General features: G+C 40.4%; 1 protein-coding gene across 4 annotated transcripts in view; it reads left to right on the top strand.

Moving 5' to 3' along the window:
* The first annotated feature begins 252 nt into the window (after positions 1-252).
* KNDC1 (kinase non-catalytic C-lobe domain containing 1) overlaps positions 253-18,735 on the top strand; it is a 103,580-nt gene continuing 85,097 nt past the window's right edge. Inside the window, exons 1-4 of one of the 4 annotated variants that reach the window (XM_042460287.1) lie at positions 267-280; positions 414-487; positions 5,683-5,881; positions 15,260-15,318. In XM_042460287.1, the coding sequence (XP_042316221.1) occupies positions 425-487; positions 5,683-5,881; positions 15,260-15,318 (321 nt within the window). In that variant the 5' untranslated portion in view covers positions 267-280; positions 414-424. Of the gene's footprint in view, positions 488-5,682; positions 5,882-15,259; positions 15,319-18,735 lie in introns of those variants that run through there. The other 3 variants (XM_042460288.1, XM_042460290.1, XM_042460289.1) reach the window with 3 other exon arrangements.

Genomic DNA, 18,735 nt, shown 5'->3' with positions numbered 1-18,735 from the left:
TGTCCATGGCAAAAACCCCTCTGAAGAAACCTTGCCAAGAGAACCCTATGACAGGGCAGCCTTAGGGCTGCCATAAGTGGGAAACAACTTGAAGACATACAACAACAATAAGATGTGGCCTTCGTAGGCGGGGAGAGAAGACCCCAGTGCTCTCTACTGGAGGCTGGCACCATGACTGAGGCCTCCCTCTGTGCCTCTGCCCCAGGCGCCGCGTCGAGTTCCAGTCTGTTGCCATGGAGCGCCCCAGGGAGAGGCCCTACAACTGGCCACAGCTATAAAGGTTATTAGAAAGCCTCTCCTTTGGGATGCGTGGCTGCGGGGCTATTTAGGGGCCGTCCAAGAGGAGACTGAGGGCGGCTTCTTTCTTATCCAGCCCTCCACTCTTTCTCCTTCTCCCTCTGTCTTCCCCTCAGGAGGAGCAGCCATGGGGGACTCTTTGGACGGCGGCGGGGACTTTGAGCCGCTGCCTTCGCTCTCCGAGGACGAGGTGAGCCTCCCCCGCCTGCTGCTGCTGCTGCTGCTGCTGCTGCTGCGAAGAACAAGCACAACAACAACAACAACCAGGGATGCATCCACACTGCAGAAATCATAATCCACTTTGAGACCGCTTTCACTGCTCAGGCTCAATGCAGTTGAAGCAGCCTCAAAATGGATTATTATTTCTGCAGTGTGTTTTGGACCTATTTATTAGGCTTCTCTATTAGAGCGCTCTGATGCCGCAATAAAGTGCAGTTCTCAGGGTTCCATAGTTCTGAGCCGTGGCGGTTAAAGCGGTGTCAATCCGGATTGTTTCTGCAGTGTGGATGCAGCCTGGAGAAGTCTGGGCCACTGGAAAGGAAGCCCAGCTTTCCTCCCTCAGCAGAGGCTCCTTAGTCGCCCTTTACCCTAACTACTACTACTACTACTACTAGTACTGCTATTATTGTTGTTGTTATTTTATATTATTATTATTATTATTATTATTATTATTATATTCACCATTGGCAGGTTATATGTTGCTTTGATGATGCTTGTAAAATGCCATGCACATTTATGGCGCCATATAAACAAACAATAACAACTACTATTATTAGTATTATTGGTATTAGTATTATTAGGGTTAATTATTATGTGAAGCCTTTGACATCACATTATTGTGTGTGTGTGTGTATATATATATATATATATATACTGTATATATTATTATTATTATTATTATTATTTCTATATATATACTGTATATATATATATGCTGTATTACTGCTATATAAATAAACAGTAACAACTATTAGTACTATTAGTATTAGGATTTATTATTATTATTATTATGTGGAGCCTTCAACTTCACATTATTATTACTGTATATTATTATTACTGTATACTGTATATATATATATACACACACACACACACACACACACACACACTGTATTACTGCTATATTAATAAACAATAACAACCATTATTAGTATTATTAGGGTTTATTATTATTATTATGTGAAGCCTTCAACAACTGAAAGGAATAGTTTAAAGGTAGATTTAGTGAAGGGTTGGCTGGTGTCAGAGTTCTGTAAGTACAATCCAACAAGCATTTTAACTTTTAAGCTGAGTTCATCAGAAAAATACAGTTGAGTACCTAATAGACTACAGTCTGTGTAGTATAGCTGTAACTAAATCATATGAAATGAATTTATATTTATACTAGTGCTTTTAGCTGTTATTTGGTCATGTCTTTCATTTTTCTTGAAGGTCCTACATTTTGCGGTGGTTTGTCCTCCTTTGCGGTTAGGACATCTGGTCACCCTGCCCTAACTTTTATTATTATTTCCCCCTCCCTTTGGCTGTTTCTGCTGGTGTTGAATTTGTCTCACACTGGGAGAGTTGTCTTGCCTTCTTCAGTTTGCTTGTGTGTGAACAAATAACTGTTGTGTTGAAAAAGTTATTTTAAAAGGGTTTATATGCCACCTTTCTCCCAAAATGGGATTCAGGGTGGCTTACAGTTATTTAAAATGACAGAGAACTAAAACATTGTTTACAAAAGTTTTTTTTTAAATGATAAATATTACTGATATTAAAATCTAAGTTCAAAACAGCATAGTTAAAAATGGTAGATGGCCTGATGGGGAATGGAAATCACAGGGTCCATCTACATTGTAGAAATGATGCAGTTTGACACCACTTTAAGTGCTGTAGCTTCATCCTATGGAATCCTGAGATTTGCAGTTTTACAAGTGCTTCAGTTTCTTCTGCCAAAGAGTGCTGGTGCTTCACAAAACTACAAATCCCAGGATTCTGTAGGAAGGAGACATGGCAGTTCAAGTGGTGTCAAACTGCAATACAGTTACCCCTCCATTTTCGCAGACTTGAGGTCTCCAAACTTCAACCTTTTGCAGGCGGTACACAGAGGGGAACAAAATGGGGCATGTACCAGCGGTGCACACTTGTGGCACAGTCCCATAGGTGTCCCTGAATGCGCACCGCCATTCAAGCCAATGGGGCTTGAATATTGATGATTTTTCGTTTTCGCAGGGGAAGGGTCTGGAACTGACCACTGCGAAAACAGAGGAGTGACTGTATTTCTACACTGTGGATGCGCCCTCTCATTTGTATTCTCCATTAGTGCATCTGCACTGTAGAAAGAATTCAGTTTGACATTACTTTTAAGTAGTGTAGTGCCACCCTATGGAATCCTGGGATTTGTAGTTTTACAAGGTCTTTAGCCTTCTCTACCAAAGAGTGCTGGTGTCTCTTCAAATTACAAATCCCAGGATTCTGTAGGATGGAGCCATGGCAGTCAGACTGCATTATTTCTACACTGTGAACACATCCTTTGTTGAACTGCAGTTCCTCTGCCAGCATTTCCATCCAGTGTTAAGGGAGTGCAGCTTGGAAACAGAATTTTAACGGCCTGACAACCATGTTTGTATGTATAGCAACCCCAAGATTATTATTAACTCTTCAGATAAATTGTCAAATGTGTTCCGTAAATGGAACCGGTTGATCCTGATCCACTTTGAGTGAAGGATAACTCCTTGCAAATTAGAAGCTTTAACCAAAAACAAGGAAACCACAAAATTGTGTCTTTCAGGAAGCAGTAAAGAAAATCTTTAAAGATTATGTTGCTATGGAACAACATTTAAAAGTACAGGAACAACCGTTTTAGAATGATTTCTTCCATGTAAGATTCATGGAAATGAAGCACTTTTGATTAAACCTGAGCAAAAATGACTTTTGAGTCAGTGTGCTTAAATTCAACAAAAGTTAAATGTTGAGTTCAGTGGGAGAAAAAAACTTTAGTATCTCTTGTTGTTAGCTTGCCAGGTGTCCCTTATGTGAGAGCCAGAAAGCTTATTATTATAAGGAATATCCCTGTTTGACATTTGCAAAGCTTTTCCTTTCATGTAGACCAAATAAGATGCCCCCAAATTCTGTATTTTTGAGGTGTGGGCCCTTCATAAGGACAAAAACATAAGCATTATGGAATTTATAAATATTGGGAATAAGGGGGGAAAACATTGCTAAGTTAACTGAAATCAATACTTTCATTTGCTATTTTGGTAGAACACAAACTTGCTAGTAGCTACTTCCTGATCGTCCAGTCTGATGTGAAATTTGACCTTCTTTTGTTACTCTTTTGAAAAACCTAGCAACACTAGCTGTCGTTACTTAGGGTGGTTAATGGTTAGGATTGGACTGACATACTCTTATCCTTCAATATTCACAGAAGTTCTGCTTCCCCTTTTTAAGTCTGCTACGCTGAAGTTAGGTTGTTTGAATGTTTTCAGTCATTCCAAAGGGAAAATAATGAATAATTGTAAGATAATGGGGAAACACCAGTATTATGTTTTTTCATGGACCAGCATCATGTCATAAGTGGATACTAGTCATGATGGTTATACATTATTTCCAGCATTGGAGACAGGATGCTTCTGAATAACAGTTGCTGGAAAACACACAAATATCCTGTTGTGGGATAGTCATACCCATATAATTAGCCATTGTGGAAAGAGAATGCTGTATTTTATTTATTTATTTATTTATTTAATATCCCACCTTTAATATGGGACCAATTATGTATGAATAGATAGTCCTTTGGCTTAATTCAGGGAAGGGTCTTATAATAGTGTTGGATTCCTAACTCTATAGACTTGTGCCAAAAGCATCCAACATGGGTGGTATGTGCATTTCAGTTCAAATCAAGCCTTATCTACTGCTCTTTTGTTTGCTGGCTCATAATAACAGAGCAAAAAACATTTGTAGCAGCAAAGAGGAATAAACTTAGCAAAGAGAACTTTACCAGAAAATGAAAAAAAGCCCAGAACTTTTAAAAATCAGTGTCACTCTCTTCCTTTTTCAGTTGTACAACTTCCTTGAAAAATCAATTCAGATGGAAAAAAAAATCTTAGATTGTAAGCCTGAGGGCAGGGAACCGTCTAACTAAAAGATTGTATGTACAGCGCTGTGTAAATTTACAGTGCTTTATAAATAAAGGTTAATAATAATAATAATAATCTAGGAATAAAACTGTCTAGGCATAAAAACTGTTACATAAAACTGTCCTGATGGGGAAATGTATGCAGTATGTCATAAGCAGTGTCATAAAGAGTTGCTTGAAGGAAACATACTGAGCAGTACAATATTGTATGTGGTATGAGCATAATACAGGATAATTCAGAATATAGAAATAATTCACTACAAAATTGATCTACAGGGATGCCGTTTTTGTCAGAATTCCGATCATTTGTCAGAATAAATGTATGCTTCACTCCATGTGTCTCACCACGGATGTAGCCACAGTCATATGTCTTCACATCTCCTTCCCAAGATGACACTATGAAGACTTTATGTATTTTTGTGGTTTCACTGACTGTAAGACCATTTAGGTTCTACAGCAGTGAAGGTGGAAGTAGAGAAAAAGAGCTTGCTGGAGAGCAATGTCCTCACTTCCAGTATTTTTGTGACTAAAATAATATTTGCAACTCCAGAGACCAAGCTTTGGATCCTCACTCATGGAAATCCCTGGGTAATCTTGGGCAAATCTTACTGAGAAAACCCCATGATATATTTGCCTAGGGTTGCCATAAGTCAGACATGACTTGATGGGACACATCAATAACAACCATGTTTATAAATGTGTCTTATTTTTTAGTTTGTATCATATATGGGCAAATAAATCCACTTGAGATTGTTTTTAATTCCATGCTATAATCAGAGCTGGCTAAAGGTACTGAGGCAGAGCAACAAATGACAACTCTTTCCTACCTGTTTTGTAGAAGACCACCCCTGCCTCCAATTATATTTGCTGTTAGTCACAGTCTGGGGTGTTGGAAACAGATGGAATTAAATGGCTTTCCTGTATTGATGATTGATATATGTGCCCCACAAGCTACATACCATTCCAGGGACAGTTATACCTTAGAACTGTTTTGCATGAAATATATTTTGAAGCTTGGAAACAGTTACAAACTAGGAATATGCTGAAGAAGGGGGAAATGTATTTAGGTTCCAGAATCAAAAAGCTATGAATAATTGAAGGCTTCCATAACAGTGCATGTGCAATATGTGTGTCTTTTAAATCTTTTGTTTTAGAAAGCTTTGAATGTTCTGGAAATTTGTTGGGTTTGGATATTATAGATTTTGACACAGATGGCTACAAATAATGTCATGAAATATGTAGTAATATATGAATTCATGTCTTGGCAGGAGAATGTGTCTCTTGCTGATGTTTTGTCACTGCAGGATAGTTGTCTTACTGAGGAAGATATCTGGGCTATTTGCCTCGAGTGCAGCAAGTCTCTGAAGAGCATTGCCCATTCTGCAATCTTCCAGACACTTTGTATTACTCCTGACACTTTGGCTTTTAACACCAATGGCAATGTATGCTTCATGAAACAGATCAGTGGTAAGTATTTATGCTTCCAGGCAATTGCTGAAAAGTACAAAAACTCTCACTGAGAGTATGTAGTATAACATTATACTCACTGTCAGATTTCTACATGGATTAATTAGGTGGGAAACCATAATTTCTTAATGCAAGGATTAATGTCGGCCCATATAAAGCTAAATTAAATTACATCCTCTAACACAGTATGTTCATTTAGTTGTTATAGTATTAAACAAAGATTTTTAGTTCATATTTAATAGGCTTTTGGATCCAGATTTTGAATCTAGTCTGTATTTTCTATATGAGGATCAGCTTTGTATGCTCTTTGTGTGGTCATGTACTTGTCTTAAGAACCTTAAGTGTAAAGAGATTCTGACACTAGTAGACAATGTGATAGATTTTGTAAAGTTATGTTTGGTAGACAATGTGATAGATTTTGTAAAGTTATGTTTGGTAGACAATGTGATAGATTTTGTAAAGTTATGTTTGGATTGGGGGAAAGTTGATGAGAAAATGATAACTGCCTCCATTGATGACAGATAGAGTAAATAATTGAATACATGGTAGATTAAAGTCAACAGTAGTTACTGATTCTCTTTTCCTGTAGTGAGCATCTGTCTCTTAGGTCTTGTTATTAATTAGTTATTATCCATATTCTTTGAATCTGCATGCTAAATCATTGTTGGCTAAGATGATTGGGGCAATATGGCTATGTGGGCTGAGCCTTTCTAAATATCACAGTGCAAGAAGCTGCTAGTAAACAAGAGGGTTGGAATACTGATTAAAAGGTTGTCAGAGCTGTAAGTGGACAACATTTAAATTCCTTATGTGGCAGGAAATAGGCAACTATGATATCTGCCACCTATTTCCTAGTTGGAACTGTTGTCTAAGTTGCTATCTTGTTAGTTTTGTTCCCTAACTGGAAGACTACTATGGGTTGCCACTTGCCAGTGCTAGAGACCTGATGACTTAGGGATGGGGTGGTGAGGATAGTAATCATTCAGTCAATCAGTCTGTGACTGCTTTTTGTGCTGTGGTGAAAGATAAAATGGTATATGATTGTTTCCTGGCTCTTAACTGGAAGTAGGGAAGTATTCTCAGTAGACATACGTAGGATTATGTTGTGAGTCTGGCAACCCTAAGTATAATGAAATATGCACCTACAATAAGTTTTGAAAGAAAGCTGCAGTGATCAATAATACTTTTGGTGGTGTACCTTGTCTGTTGAATTTATTTCAGTCCGGGGTCTTATCTAGCATAATTTTACAGCTTGCCACTAGTGGGAGGGAGGTGAGAGGGTTTTGTTTTGCTTTTCTAAACCTGGAATTATAGTTTGCAACAAGTTTAAACTATAAACATCAAGAGGTAAGGTAATGCATAATGATGCAGGTTCACTAGTTAAGGGATCAAGGAAACAGAGTCCAGGCCATCCAAATAGCATGATGACAGACTTTTTCAAATCTTGGAATCTTCCCTGTTTAGTTTCTCACCTTGAAATCTCTTATGGAGGTGATCACTAATCTAGTGCTTTTCAAATTAGAGTAACTGGCAGTACCTCCTCCCCTGCCATGTGCCAGGAAGTGATGTTCAAGTGATGTTCAAGAGCTGCTCTGATTGTCTTGCTATAGAAAAGTGGAATATAAATAAAAGTTTTATTTTTTAAAAAAAATTATATTATTTAAGTGATGTTTAAGTGAATATTTCTGCCAACCTAGCAGTTTGAAAGCATGCAAATGCACGTAGATAAATAGGTACCACTCTGGTGGCAACCATGCTGGCCACATGACCACAGAGAAGTCTCTGACATGTCTGGCTCTTTGGCTTAGTAATAAAGATGAGCACTGCTTCCTATGGTTGCACACAACTTGACAACCTTGTCAACGGGGAATACCTTTACTTTAAGTGATGTCTTTATTGTATTGCATAGCTTCCTGGAAACGTGCCACAGACTGGCAACTGATGGCTTAGTTTTTTGTGGGTTTTTCGGGCTATGTGGCCATGTTCTAGAAGAGTTTCTTCCTGACGTTTCACCAGCATCTGTGGCTGGCATCTTCAGAGAATGCTTGCCTGGAAAAAAATTGGGTATCTGTGTGAGCCTGGGAATGCAGGAGTGATTTGCATGTGTATTGTTCTGTGCTGATGGCAGGCTTCAGGCTGGGAGGCTAATGCAAAAGAGGATTAGTGTCTGCTAATTGGTGATCATTATCTGCTGGGAAAGCCCCTGACTGAGTGGTTTCCCATTTGCATTTGCTGAATCCTCATTCTGCTATTCTTCAGGACTGGTAGCCAAAGTTTGTTCACTTTAAGGGTTTCTTCTTTCTGCTTGAAATTATCCATATGTTTGTAGATTTCAATGGCTTCCCTGTGCATCCTGACATGTTAGTGGTTGGCATGGTCCAGAATTTCAGTGTTTTCTGATGGCTTGTTCAGTAGCACCAGTCTGTAGATCACCACTTTCATTAGCATTTTACTAAGGGGCGGTCTGCAGCCAAAGGGGCGGTCTGCAGCTGCCCCATTACTGTCCGGATCGGTGCCATGGCAACTGAACGCCGCAGTCCCAATCCGGCCTCTAGAGAGTACAAAAAGGAGCTACAAAAAGGGCTCCTTTTTGCATCCTTTAAAGGGCATCACAGCCACGGTGGTGCAGTTTTGTGCCACCTTCTTGGTGCTGTATCATCTAGATGCAGTGCCAGGATCACGCCATGATGCCGTGCGCCATCTGGAAGGGCGCACGACATCATGGCGTGAAGGGGCGGAGCCACTGCATCCATCGTGCAGACACTACACCATGACTCTGCCTACAGAGTGGCACAAAGTGCCTGTCTATATTGTACTTAATGTATTTTAACTAGCAGTATAAAGAACTCTGAATTACAGTGTAGGAGAGTAGTAGATGTTTTGATACTTCTAAAAATTATAAACGGTACTGTATGTGGATTATAGATGACATTTTCTGACATTAGAGTTACTCAGAATCTAATACTAGGGCCTTTAGCCACTGTGGTATTTCAAAGAGTGATTTTTTAAAAGCTTCTTCAGGGATTCATTATCCCCTATCTCAGAAGTACAACGATATAAACTTGGTGAGGTCATTGCAAGAATAAGCCTCTCCTTTTCTGAGTTCATATGCACTCATCTCTTCGACTGGAATGGTGAGGAGGAGATTGGAAGCTTCTGTTTCCATTTGGATTAACTACAGTTTGGTGTAAACTGTGGCAAAAGCTAATAACGGTTAGTTTGAACAAGCCAGCTTCATTAGCTATGCTTTGAATTTGTCTTATTTTTATTAATTTTAAGATTAACAGTATTTTCTCTGTGTTAAGATATTGTGACAAAATGCGGATGATGAAAAATTAAAGTGAAGCTTTTTTCACTTATCTTGGAGTGAGCACAAATAGGGAATGCCAAGAAAAGCCTGGATTCTTTTCTTATAATGCTAACTTATTGGCAGGATATAGACCGCCCAAAGCAGGCGGTCTCCCGCTGCCCTAGTTTGCTCCGCAGGGAAGCCGCAGCCTGCAGACCGCGGGGCTTCCCCGCAGAGCAAAAAGAACCCTTAAAAGACGGGTTCTTTATGCGGTGCACTTGTGACGTTGCAATGCACCAATGGCACACTTGCGGCATCACAAGCATGCCGGGACATGCGGGCGCTAGGTGTCTGTCACGTCAAAATGGCGGCACCCATGTAGACAGGGCACTGCCATTTTGACGTCCTGGCGATGTACTAGGGTTAGGGAGCGTCTAAAAACTACGCTCCCGGGCAACCCTAGTACGTCGTCAGGACATACTAAAAGGCCCATGTATACAGGGCCATAGCGTTTCAAACTGTCTCACAGTCAAGGTCCTGCAGACTCAAATATGATAACTGACTTCAAACGATCCATTTTAAAGTTATTTGGATGCTGTTTAATTGTGTTTTTTACTTTTGTAACTTGTGGGTTTTTAACAAAAAAAATATTAATTGCTGTAAACCACTTTGAGTCCCAACCTGGGAAAAAAGTGGGATAGAGAACAACAACTTCTCTTTGTGAAAGACAGAAGGGTTCCCATTCTGAAGATGTGTAATTAGCCCTTGATAATTTTCATATGTTTCATTAACTTTTGAGCAGCAATTGTATCCCATATTTTATACAAACAATACAAAATAGAAATTTCTCCATCAAATTCAATTTTATACTCTCTGAAGCTTGATCTAAGGATGATTTAAAACACACTGCAGAAATAATTCAGTTTGAGACTGTTTTAATTGCCTGGGTTTAGTGCTAGGGAATCCTGGGAATTGTAGTTTATTGTGGCAACAGCTCTCTGATAGAGAAGGCTAAATGTCTCACAAAACTACAGTTCCTATAATTACCTAGCACTGATCCAGGGCAGTTAAAGCAGTCTCTCTCACACATACTCCCCACTTTATTATTTATGCAGTGTGTTTTGCACCAAAACATATAAACTCAGGTTAACAAACTGTGTTTAATATGTCCATAAACAAATGCATAATTGAACAGTGTTGTAGTTGGCTGCCAAATATGAAACATTTTCCTGTTCTCTTGTACAGCCACACAGTACTTCCCAATTGTAGGTAGATGCCTAATTTTACTGCCAGTAGGAAGCTAATCATTAGCTGTAAGCTTAGATTGATTAAGCAATTAAGTGAACTGATGGAAATGTTGATTTTTTTAATTAAAATAATCTGAGGTGTTCTTTAAATATTTCATTTTTCAAGACAACACTCAAAGTACTACACAAGTACACAGAGCATTATACAATCCTACATACACAAGTGTATATCAGATTGTATCTTAGGCTGTGAGACTAGTGTGGTGTAGTGTTTGAACACTGGACTGAGACTCTAGAGATCAAGGTTTAGTTCCCTGCTCGGCCATGGAAACCCACTGGGTGACCTTAAGCAAGGCACACACTCTCAGCCCCAGAAAACCTTGTAATAGGCTTACCTTAGGGCCCAACTAAACTTAGGGGGAAAGTCTGAATAGACACTGTCCCTCTGTTCTGCACTGCTACTCCCTGGAGCTTCCTCGCACCTGTTTTATCTCCAGCAGTTGTCTACATTGCTGACGCTGTGGTCCACTGTCAGCTTCCACCGCTGTCACCTCACAGGCAGCTCCCAGAGACAGGATAGATCATTGCCTGGCAGGTGCTAGCATTTACCTTCATCACCCAGAACAATGTTTAAGTAAAGATTTTTCCTTCTTGTGAGGAACCTGTTGCCTTGTTGTAACCTTAGAGCACACCAGCAGGAGTGAAAAATGGAACAACTTTCCCTCTCCTCCATGAGACTCTGGGTGGGAAAGCTGGTGCCTGGAAAGTGATATGTTCTGCCTCACCACTTCAAATCCAGCATGATTTGATGAGACACATGGAGGAAACATAGGAGTTTCCTAGAATCTCTACAACAAACTGTGAATTTTTAAAATCTCCATTAAGATATTTTACTCCAGTTTTGCTGCTGATTGGGCCCTGTGTCGTGTATCCTGATTGCGCCAAATTCAGTGAAAATGCCATGCACTGTGTGTACTGATAGGCACAGATTGGAGGGAAATTTTGTTTTCCCCCCTCATTTGGTTGACCCCGTATGTTACCACTCAGAGGAGTTTCAGGGGCTGCAAAATAGGAAAATGATGCTTAACAAATTGTACAAATGATTCCTCTTGCTGTAGCTTCTGAGATCAGCAGTAAGGCCTTTTAACAGTTATTATGTCCCCTCTTTTTAAAAAAATTAACCATTTAACAATAATTCTAGAATTACTAAATTTACACTGCTCAAGAGCATATTTCTGTGTTTCGTTAAACTCTGATATATGGTATTTCCTTAAATGTCCAGAAAACAGAATCTATGGATAACATTCCACTGACAGTATCCTCTTTTATACTAATACATCAGTGACCTCAAGTGTGATGTGTTAAACCAAGAGCTGAGCAAATGTGAAAGACTATTAAAGATGTCTTAACTAAACTATTCTTTGGATAATTTAAACTAGAAGAAGATTAATCAATTTCACTCTTGTTCTCGCCTCTTGATAATGTAGTATTCCTGTGTTGCAGGAGTTACTGTTTCATACAGTATTTTTCCGTTTTAATTTTAGGGCTTAAAATGCCTTTCCATCCTTGGCTGTGTATGTAGATTCAGTATTAATCACTGAGAATGTTCACTTTTATTTCGGACCCGTTTATTGCCAATGTTCACTTTGTTACCCTTCATTTAAGCCTAGGTCACATAGTGATTATGGCATTATAATGGTACTAAATAGTCAGTCACATTTGGTTATGTTAAAATGTCAGTGAACACAAATAAAAGCCATTTACTGTATATACCTGTCTATAAGTTGAGAGATTTATGCCCAAAAATTGACCCGAAAACCCTGGGTCAACTTATATACATGTCAATGTGGTAATGCCATTGATGGCAGCTCATTCAGTGACAAACACACACATGCACCTTCCTCCCCACTTTCCCTCCATACCAGCAAATGAGCTGCTGGAAGCAAAGAGTACAGGGTTATTTTTATTTCTATGGGAGCAACAGCTCATCTAGTCACAAACACACACATACTCCCCTCTTTCCCTTGTCTAGTATGCATTCACACACACAGTTTCTCTCCCTCCATGCCTTAGCTCCTTTTACCTCTGGCTCTCCCCCAACTGACTCTGTCTTCACCCACTCTCTGTGAGAAGACAAGCAGGTTGCTGCAGACAACTGTGGATGGGCCAACAGTAAAGAGTTTCCATTCTGGGGAGAGTCTACTGTAAAAGTAGGTTTCTTGGAGGAATTGAAGGGGCAGAGGGCACCTGTGATTGTTTAACCCCACTCCAAGGGAAAAATGGCTGCAACCAGGGCTCTTTGGTGGTTCCTCGCTGCAGCAGCGAAGCAGCCTCTGTCCACTGCCGGGGAAACGCTGAAGAGCCACCATGGACTTGAGGGGCCTCCAAAGTTTTACCCTCAACTTATCCAAGGGTCATACCAAAAACCATAAATTTGGCCCCAAAATTTGCCCTTGACTTATACATGAGATCGACTTACAGTTGAGTATATATGTAGGTCTAAAACACACTGCAGAAATAAACCAGTTTCAGATCACTTTAACTGCTCTAGCTCAATGCTAAGGAATTCTGGGAACTGTAGTTTTGTGAGACATTTAGACTTCTCGGTCAGAGAGCTCTGGTGCCACAGTAAACTACAGTTCGCAGGATTCCCTAGGACTGAGACATGGCAGATAAAGTGGTTTCAAACTGGGTTATTTCTGCAGTGTGTTTTAGACCCCAGAGTCTTGCAAATTAGGAATGTAGAAGCATGGCGGTTGGAGCTGTTTGAGGAGGAGCCCTCTGACTAAACACTTCAGTTTCTTTTTGCTCTGATTTCTCGGAAATTGTTGAAAAGGGAACACTTTTCCATGCTGGTAAGTGTAACAGTATTACTGGGAATCACCTTTCCTGACTCAGGTGCACCATTTCAGATCTACTTAATGAAATTTCTCTTTAGATTTCCTCCCTATTATGTAGGGTACTATCTTCTCATTTTGTTGAGGCAGCTCTTTGAAAATTTGTTAATTTGGCTATCAATAATTTCTCTGCTTACTCTACTAATACACCTACCATATATACTCAACTATAAGTCGACCTCATGTATAAATTGAGGGCACATTTTGGGGCCAAAATTATGGATTTTGCCATGACTCGTCGTGGATAGGTTGAGAGTAAAACATGGAGTATGTGTGTGTGTGTGTGTGTGTGTGGCAAGAGGGATTCTAACTGAGGCTTTTTTGCTTCAGCGTTTCAGCCTTCATTTCAGCCTTCACTCCCCAGTCAGTGTGGAGAATTATAAGGGGGGTGGGAGGGGAAGGAAAACTGTGGTCATACTAGCAGAAAGTGACTAACGCAGCAGTGGATTAAAGATGTTTTGTTTCAACACAGTATCTCAACTGCTGTTATTATACTTTTTATCCCGCCTTTCCCCCAGATTGGGAGTCAAAGTGGTTTATAACCATTTTTTAAAAAAGGGGTAGAGTTATAATTTTAATAGGCCTTACTACATAGAAGGCCTCTTTTTGGTGCCAGGCCAAGTCTTAATCTTTGGAGGTTGTCCAAAAAAAACAAAACAAAACAAAAAAGCCAAGGGCATTCTGATCTGCACATTTACAATGCAAACTTAAAATTGGCTTAGTAAAATCAATCTTTAGTAACTTGACTATGTTCCAAAAATAACAAACTGTATCTTGGCCTCTCTCATAATACAAGGAGAGAACAAATAGATCAGCAGTTTCAAAAAAAACATTAAGAGATCACAGAATTTGCAATTATCAACAGAAAATTGTTTGATTCATTCAGATTGTATTTTGCTTCTGGGAAATGCCAATGCAAGACTGGGATCAGGCCTTGGCTAATATTCAGTCTCTCTTATGCTACTTCCTTTGCTTTCTTCTACTGCACATAGCAATTATTGATTAAATTGAAGATCCTGTCTCTTTGCATACAAGGTCTTTCTGACCCTGTGAGAGAGAATCTGCAAAGAGTAAAGTCCTTCACTCAGTATCTAATTATCTATATAAAAGCATGTAAGAAGCTATGGTCTATCAGCTATTTCCCTTAGCCTTGAAACAGATTGATAAATTCCAGCTTTCAAGGTGGTTGTGGGTGGATTAAGCAGCTTGTGGTTTGTTGCATCTAATAGTAGTATTTATGTCTTTATTTATCTTATAGGAATCATAGTAATTCTCTAAATAGAATTTTTGTAAGCTGTACGGAATTCACTATGTTACTATATGTTTTTAAAAGAAACTTCAGGAAATAATGTATCTTCTGTCACTGTAGATTTCTATAACTTCATCTATATAATTCAGTAGAGTCATAATCTGAACTATTGCTAGGCTTATCTTTTTCAGAAGATATTTTTCTGATAATTTTTAAACCCTCCTAAAAAGAAGTCCATTTTGCAAAATATCTCTAAATATTCTCAATCTTTTTTCCCTTTTTTGGGGGGGGGGGGGGTCTGGGACTTGCATTTTCCCTAAGCAGTGACCTGAACAAAGTGTAGAAGATTCAAAATGGTGACTTGACTGTCAGCACACTGATACCATTGTTACTTGTAGCAGCAGGCCAAAAAAAAACAAAACAAAACCCCAACACTTTATGAAAAAAGGAAGACCTTGTATAGCTTACTTTGCTACTGGTAAGCTCTACCCTCAAGAAACGGTTTGAAATTTTTTCTTGCACCTGGAAAATATTTAGAAAAAATACCTTCTTGTTTTTGCTGTGAACAAATAAGAGAATTCTGGGAGGCCATTTTCACATAACTCTGAATTGAATCAACTGATTGGAGAAGATAAAGATTCTTAAGGTATTTTGGAATCCTATTTTAATGTCTTAATTTGATACTTCTTTTTAAAGATGACCCAGAAGGAACCTTTATGCCACCAGAGATTGATGTAACTGGTAACACTTTTGCGGTAAGTAATGAAATTTTTGTGTAGTAACTTAGAGCTTACATCAGGGAACCATGTGACTCTTGTAGTGTAGTTGGACTGAAGCTCCTATCATTGGTTGGACTTGGTAGAGTTTAACAAAATCAAAAGGGCCCCATGGTTTGCATTTAAATTTCCTTAAGATGATTGTCTGGTTATCTACTTGGTGTTCCTCAGAGCTAAATATCTGCATATCCCCATTGATTTTGATCACTATTTATTGTCATTTATTGTACAGTGGGCCCTCGTCTTAAGCAGGGGATCCGTTCCAGATCCCCCCGCATAAGGGAAAATCTGCCTATGCTCAAGCCACATAGGAAATAATGGGGGGTGTGTATGTGGTGGTATGGCGCGCGCGCACCACAGACACATATGTCATTCTTGTACTCCCCGTGTGACTTCCACGTAAGCTGGAAGCCGCATAAAATGCATCCGCACATGGCGCAAGCGCACTGTATTAGTCTCTTGCAACATAAAAAGGAGGAAGGGTAGGAAAGAATCTAGCAGTACCTTTAAACTAACTAGTTTTTATTTTAGCATGAAGTTTGGTGAATATCAATCCACTTTTTCAGGTCATGACCCATGTGAAGGCAATTAGGGCAAGGGTATCTTTCTGTATATACTGTATATACCCATGTTAGATCTAGAAATTTTAGTAAAGATATTGACCAAAAAAACTGGGCTGACATCCACGGGTCATTTTACATACTGTACTTTAATTCCTATCAAAAAGGAACCAATCCCTTCTCAGAGTATAGTGATGAGAGCATTGTCCATCCTGAGAGCACCTAAAAGAGGCAATGACCTCCCCCCCCCCCATTCTACCACAGCACTGCTTCTGATCTTTCTGAATGCCTAGGCAGGAAAATGGTGGCGGCGCCAGTTCTTTCCACTTCCCCTCAAAGGAGTGCCAAAGTGAACAGAGAGGAATAAGATACAGTATTTGTGTATGTTTGTCAGCTTTTCTGGGTTAAAGTCAGCCAGAGTTATCATATTAAAGTCAAAGGCTATAATCACTGCTGAATAATCACTGCTGATGTAGTTGCCATTTTCTTTGCTTTTCATCCCTTTTGATGTATGTGTTTTCTTGCCACCGCCTGTGTCCAGTCCCCAACACATCGCGCAGCCGCCACAGTTCTCTCCTCATCCATCTATTCCTTAGGGTAGGGTTGCCATATCCCGCCGGGGGGCGGGACAATCCTGGTTTGGGAGGGGCCAACCCGGTCTGGGTTGGCGCCCAAACCGGGACGGCCCCGCCCACCGCGGCCACCTCAGCCCCCGCGGCGGCTCCAAGGCCTTGCTGAGTCCTGGGAAGGCTCTCCGCGGTTGGAGCTCCAGCCGCGGAGATTGCTCTTCCCGGGCCCCAGCGAGCCTTCGAGCGGGGCTCCATGGTCGGAGCTCGCCGCTGGCGGTCCTCAAGGCCTCCCGAGGCCAGGGAGGGGAGGAGGCGCTTCCCACCACGGCGATCGCCGCTATGAGGAGCGGCCCCTGCCCTTTCCCGGCCTGGGAGCCGGCTGAGGCTTCCTCCCAGACCGGGTGGGAGCAGGCCGCTCCACTTGTGGCGATCGCCGCGATGAGGAGCAGCCTCCGCCTCTTTCCGGGCCTGGGGCCGGCCTGGCTCCTCTCAGGCCGGGAGGAGGAGGGGAAGCCTGGCACCGTGGCGATCGCCGCGATGCCAGGCTTCCCCCCCGCCCTTCTCGGCCTGGGAGCCGGCCTGGGCTCCCTCCCAGGGCTGGGGAGAGGGGAAGCCTGGCACCGTGGCGATGCCAGGCTTCCCCCCGCCCTTCTCGGCCTGGGACCGGCCTGGGCTCCTCCCAGGCTGGGAGGAGGAGGGGAGGACAAGGTTTAAAATCTAGGACTTTTTTAAAATTTCCTAGCCCGGAAATTAAAAAAAAAAAAAGTCCTACATTTTCAAACCTTGTCCTACATTTGTCCCGGTTTCGAGGTCCTCCATTATGGCAACTCTACCTTAGGTGAGCACAAACAGTTATGCCTGCTGGAATTTTGTAAGCTCTTTGCATCATTTTCCTTTGCTTCGTCCTTTTAGACCAGGGGTAGGAACATGCGGCACCGCGGCCGAGCGCCGCGAGGCCTTGGACCGGCCCAGCCGGTCCTGCGCATTGCCGCTGGGGGCCTTTGGAGTCTCGCGCGCGGGGCATGGTGCAGCAATTGTCTATAGAAGCCTCAAAACATGCATTTATCTTAACATTTTTTTAAAAATCAGCAATTTTTTCATGTGTCCTCCATTTTATTTAAAAAGTGCCCTCCATTTGAAATTTTGTCCTACATTTGTCCTGGTTTTTGTTTATTTAATTTTTTAAAAATTATTTAATTATTTATTTTTTGGCTTCGGCCCCCCAGTTGTCTGAGGGACAGCAACCCGGCCCCCGGCTCAAAAGGGTTGCCTACCCCTGTTTTAGACCCTTTGTTACATGCCCCTAGGTTTAACCCTCAATGTATCCAAAAGTCATATCAAAATCCATAATTTGGGCCCAAAAACCTGCCCTCAAATAATACATGAGATCATTTAAGTTGAGTATATATGGTACATTCTATCTCACCCTCACAGCTTTTAATATGTTTAATAGCCTGAGGCTTTAATCACTCTGCATTGCATCTGAAGAATGGCTTGATAACCATGGAGCGCAAGCTAAAATAAAAATCAGTTAGTCTTAAAGGTGCTGCTAGGTTCCTTTCTCCTTGTCCTCCTTTTCTCCTTTTTAATATTTTCATATATATCATCTGTTGAAATTTTTGTACTAACAATGGACTAAATTCAATTGTCCCAACTGAAGTAAAGGATTAAATCAATGGAATGTAGATAATGTTACTCTCCAAGTTTTCATTGATAGTGGATCAGTTATGTTGGTACTAACATTTAGGCCAGCTGTTTAAGAAGTGACTCCATTATGGAGTAATGTAAGTGAAAGAAATCTGCTTGACAGACAATGTATATATTTTCATTAACACCTTATTTCTAATTTTTGTGGCTTCTCTATGAATCTGTTTCTTTCAAAGGCTAATTGCACTTTATAGAAAGCAGTAAAAATTGCTCGATCTCTTCTATAAAAAATAATTCATGATGGAGTAGTTAATTCATATTCTGATGTGACAAACAAACCAATGGGATTCTCTAGTCTAGTGATGCATAAATGTTCTTTTTTGTTTAATTGGATTAGTGCTTAAATTATTTATAATTCATTAGCCTTCTTTATTAGACAAACATTGGGCTTTCTTGCAACATATACATTTCTCTTGAAAATCCATGCAGAGCATTTAATATTTTCTTGCTTCTATTATGAATATTATTGCAAACAGGCTAATGCAGCATGAGACTAAACATTATTTATAAAAGGTTTGTCTAAAGTTACTATATCAAACTCCATAATTTCTACTTTTTAA

Source organism: Sceloporus undulatus, chromosome 3, assembly GCF_019175285.1.
Source record: "Sceloporus undulatus isolate JIND9_A2432 ecotype Alabama chromosome 3, SceUnd_v1.1, whole genome shotgun sequence".
NCBI lineage: Eukaryota > Metazoa > Chordata > Lepidosauria > Squamata > Phrynosomatidae > Sceloporus > Sceloporus undulatus.
This window is presented reverse-complemented; position numbering and strand designations above follow the sequence as displayed.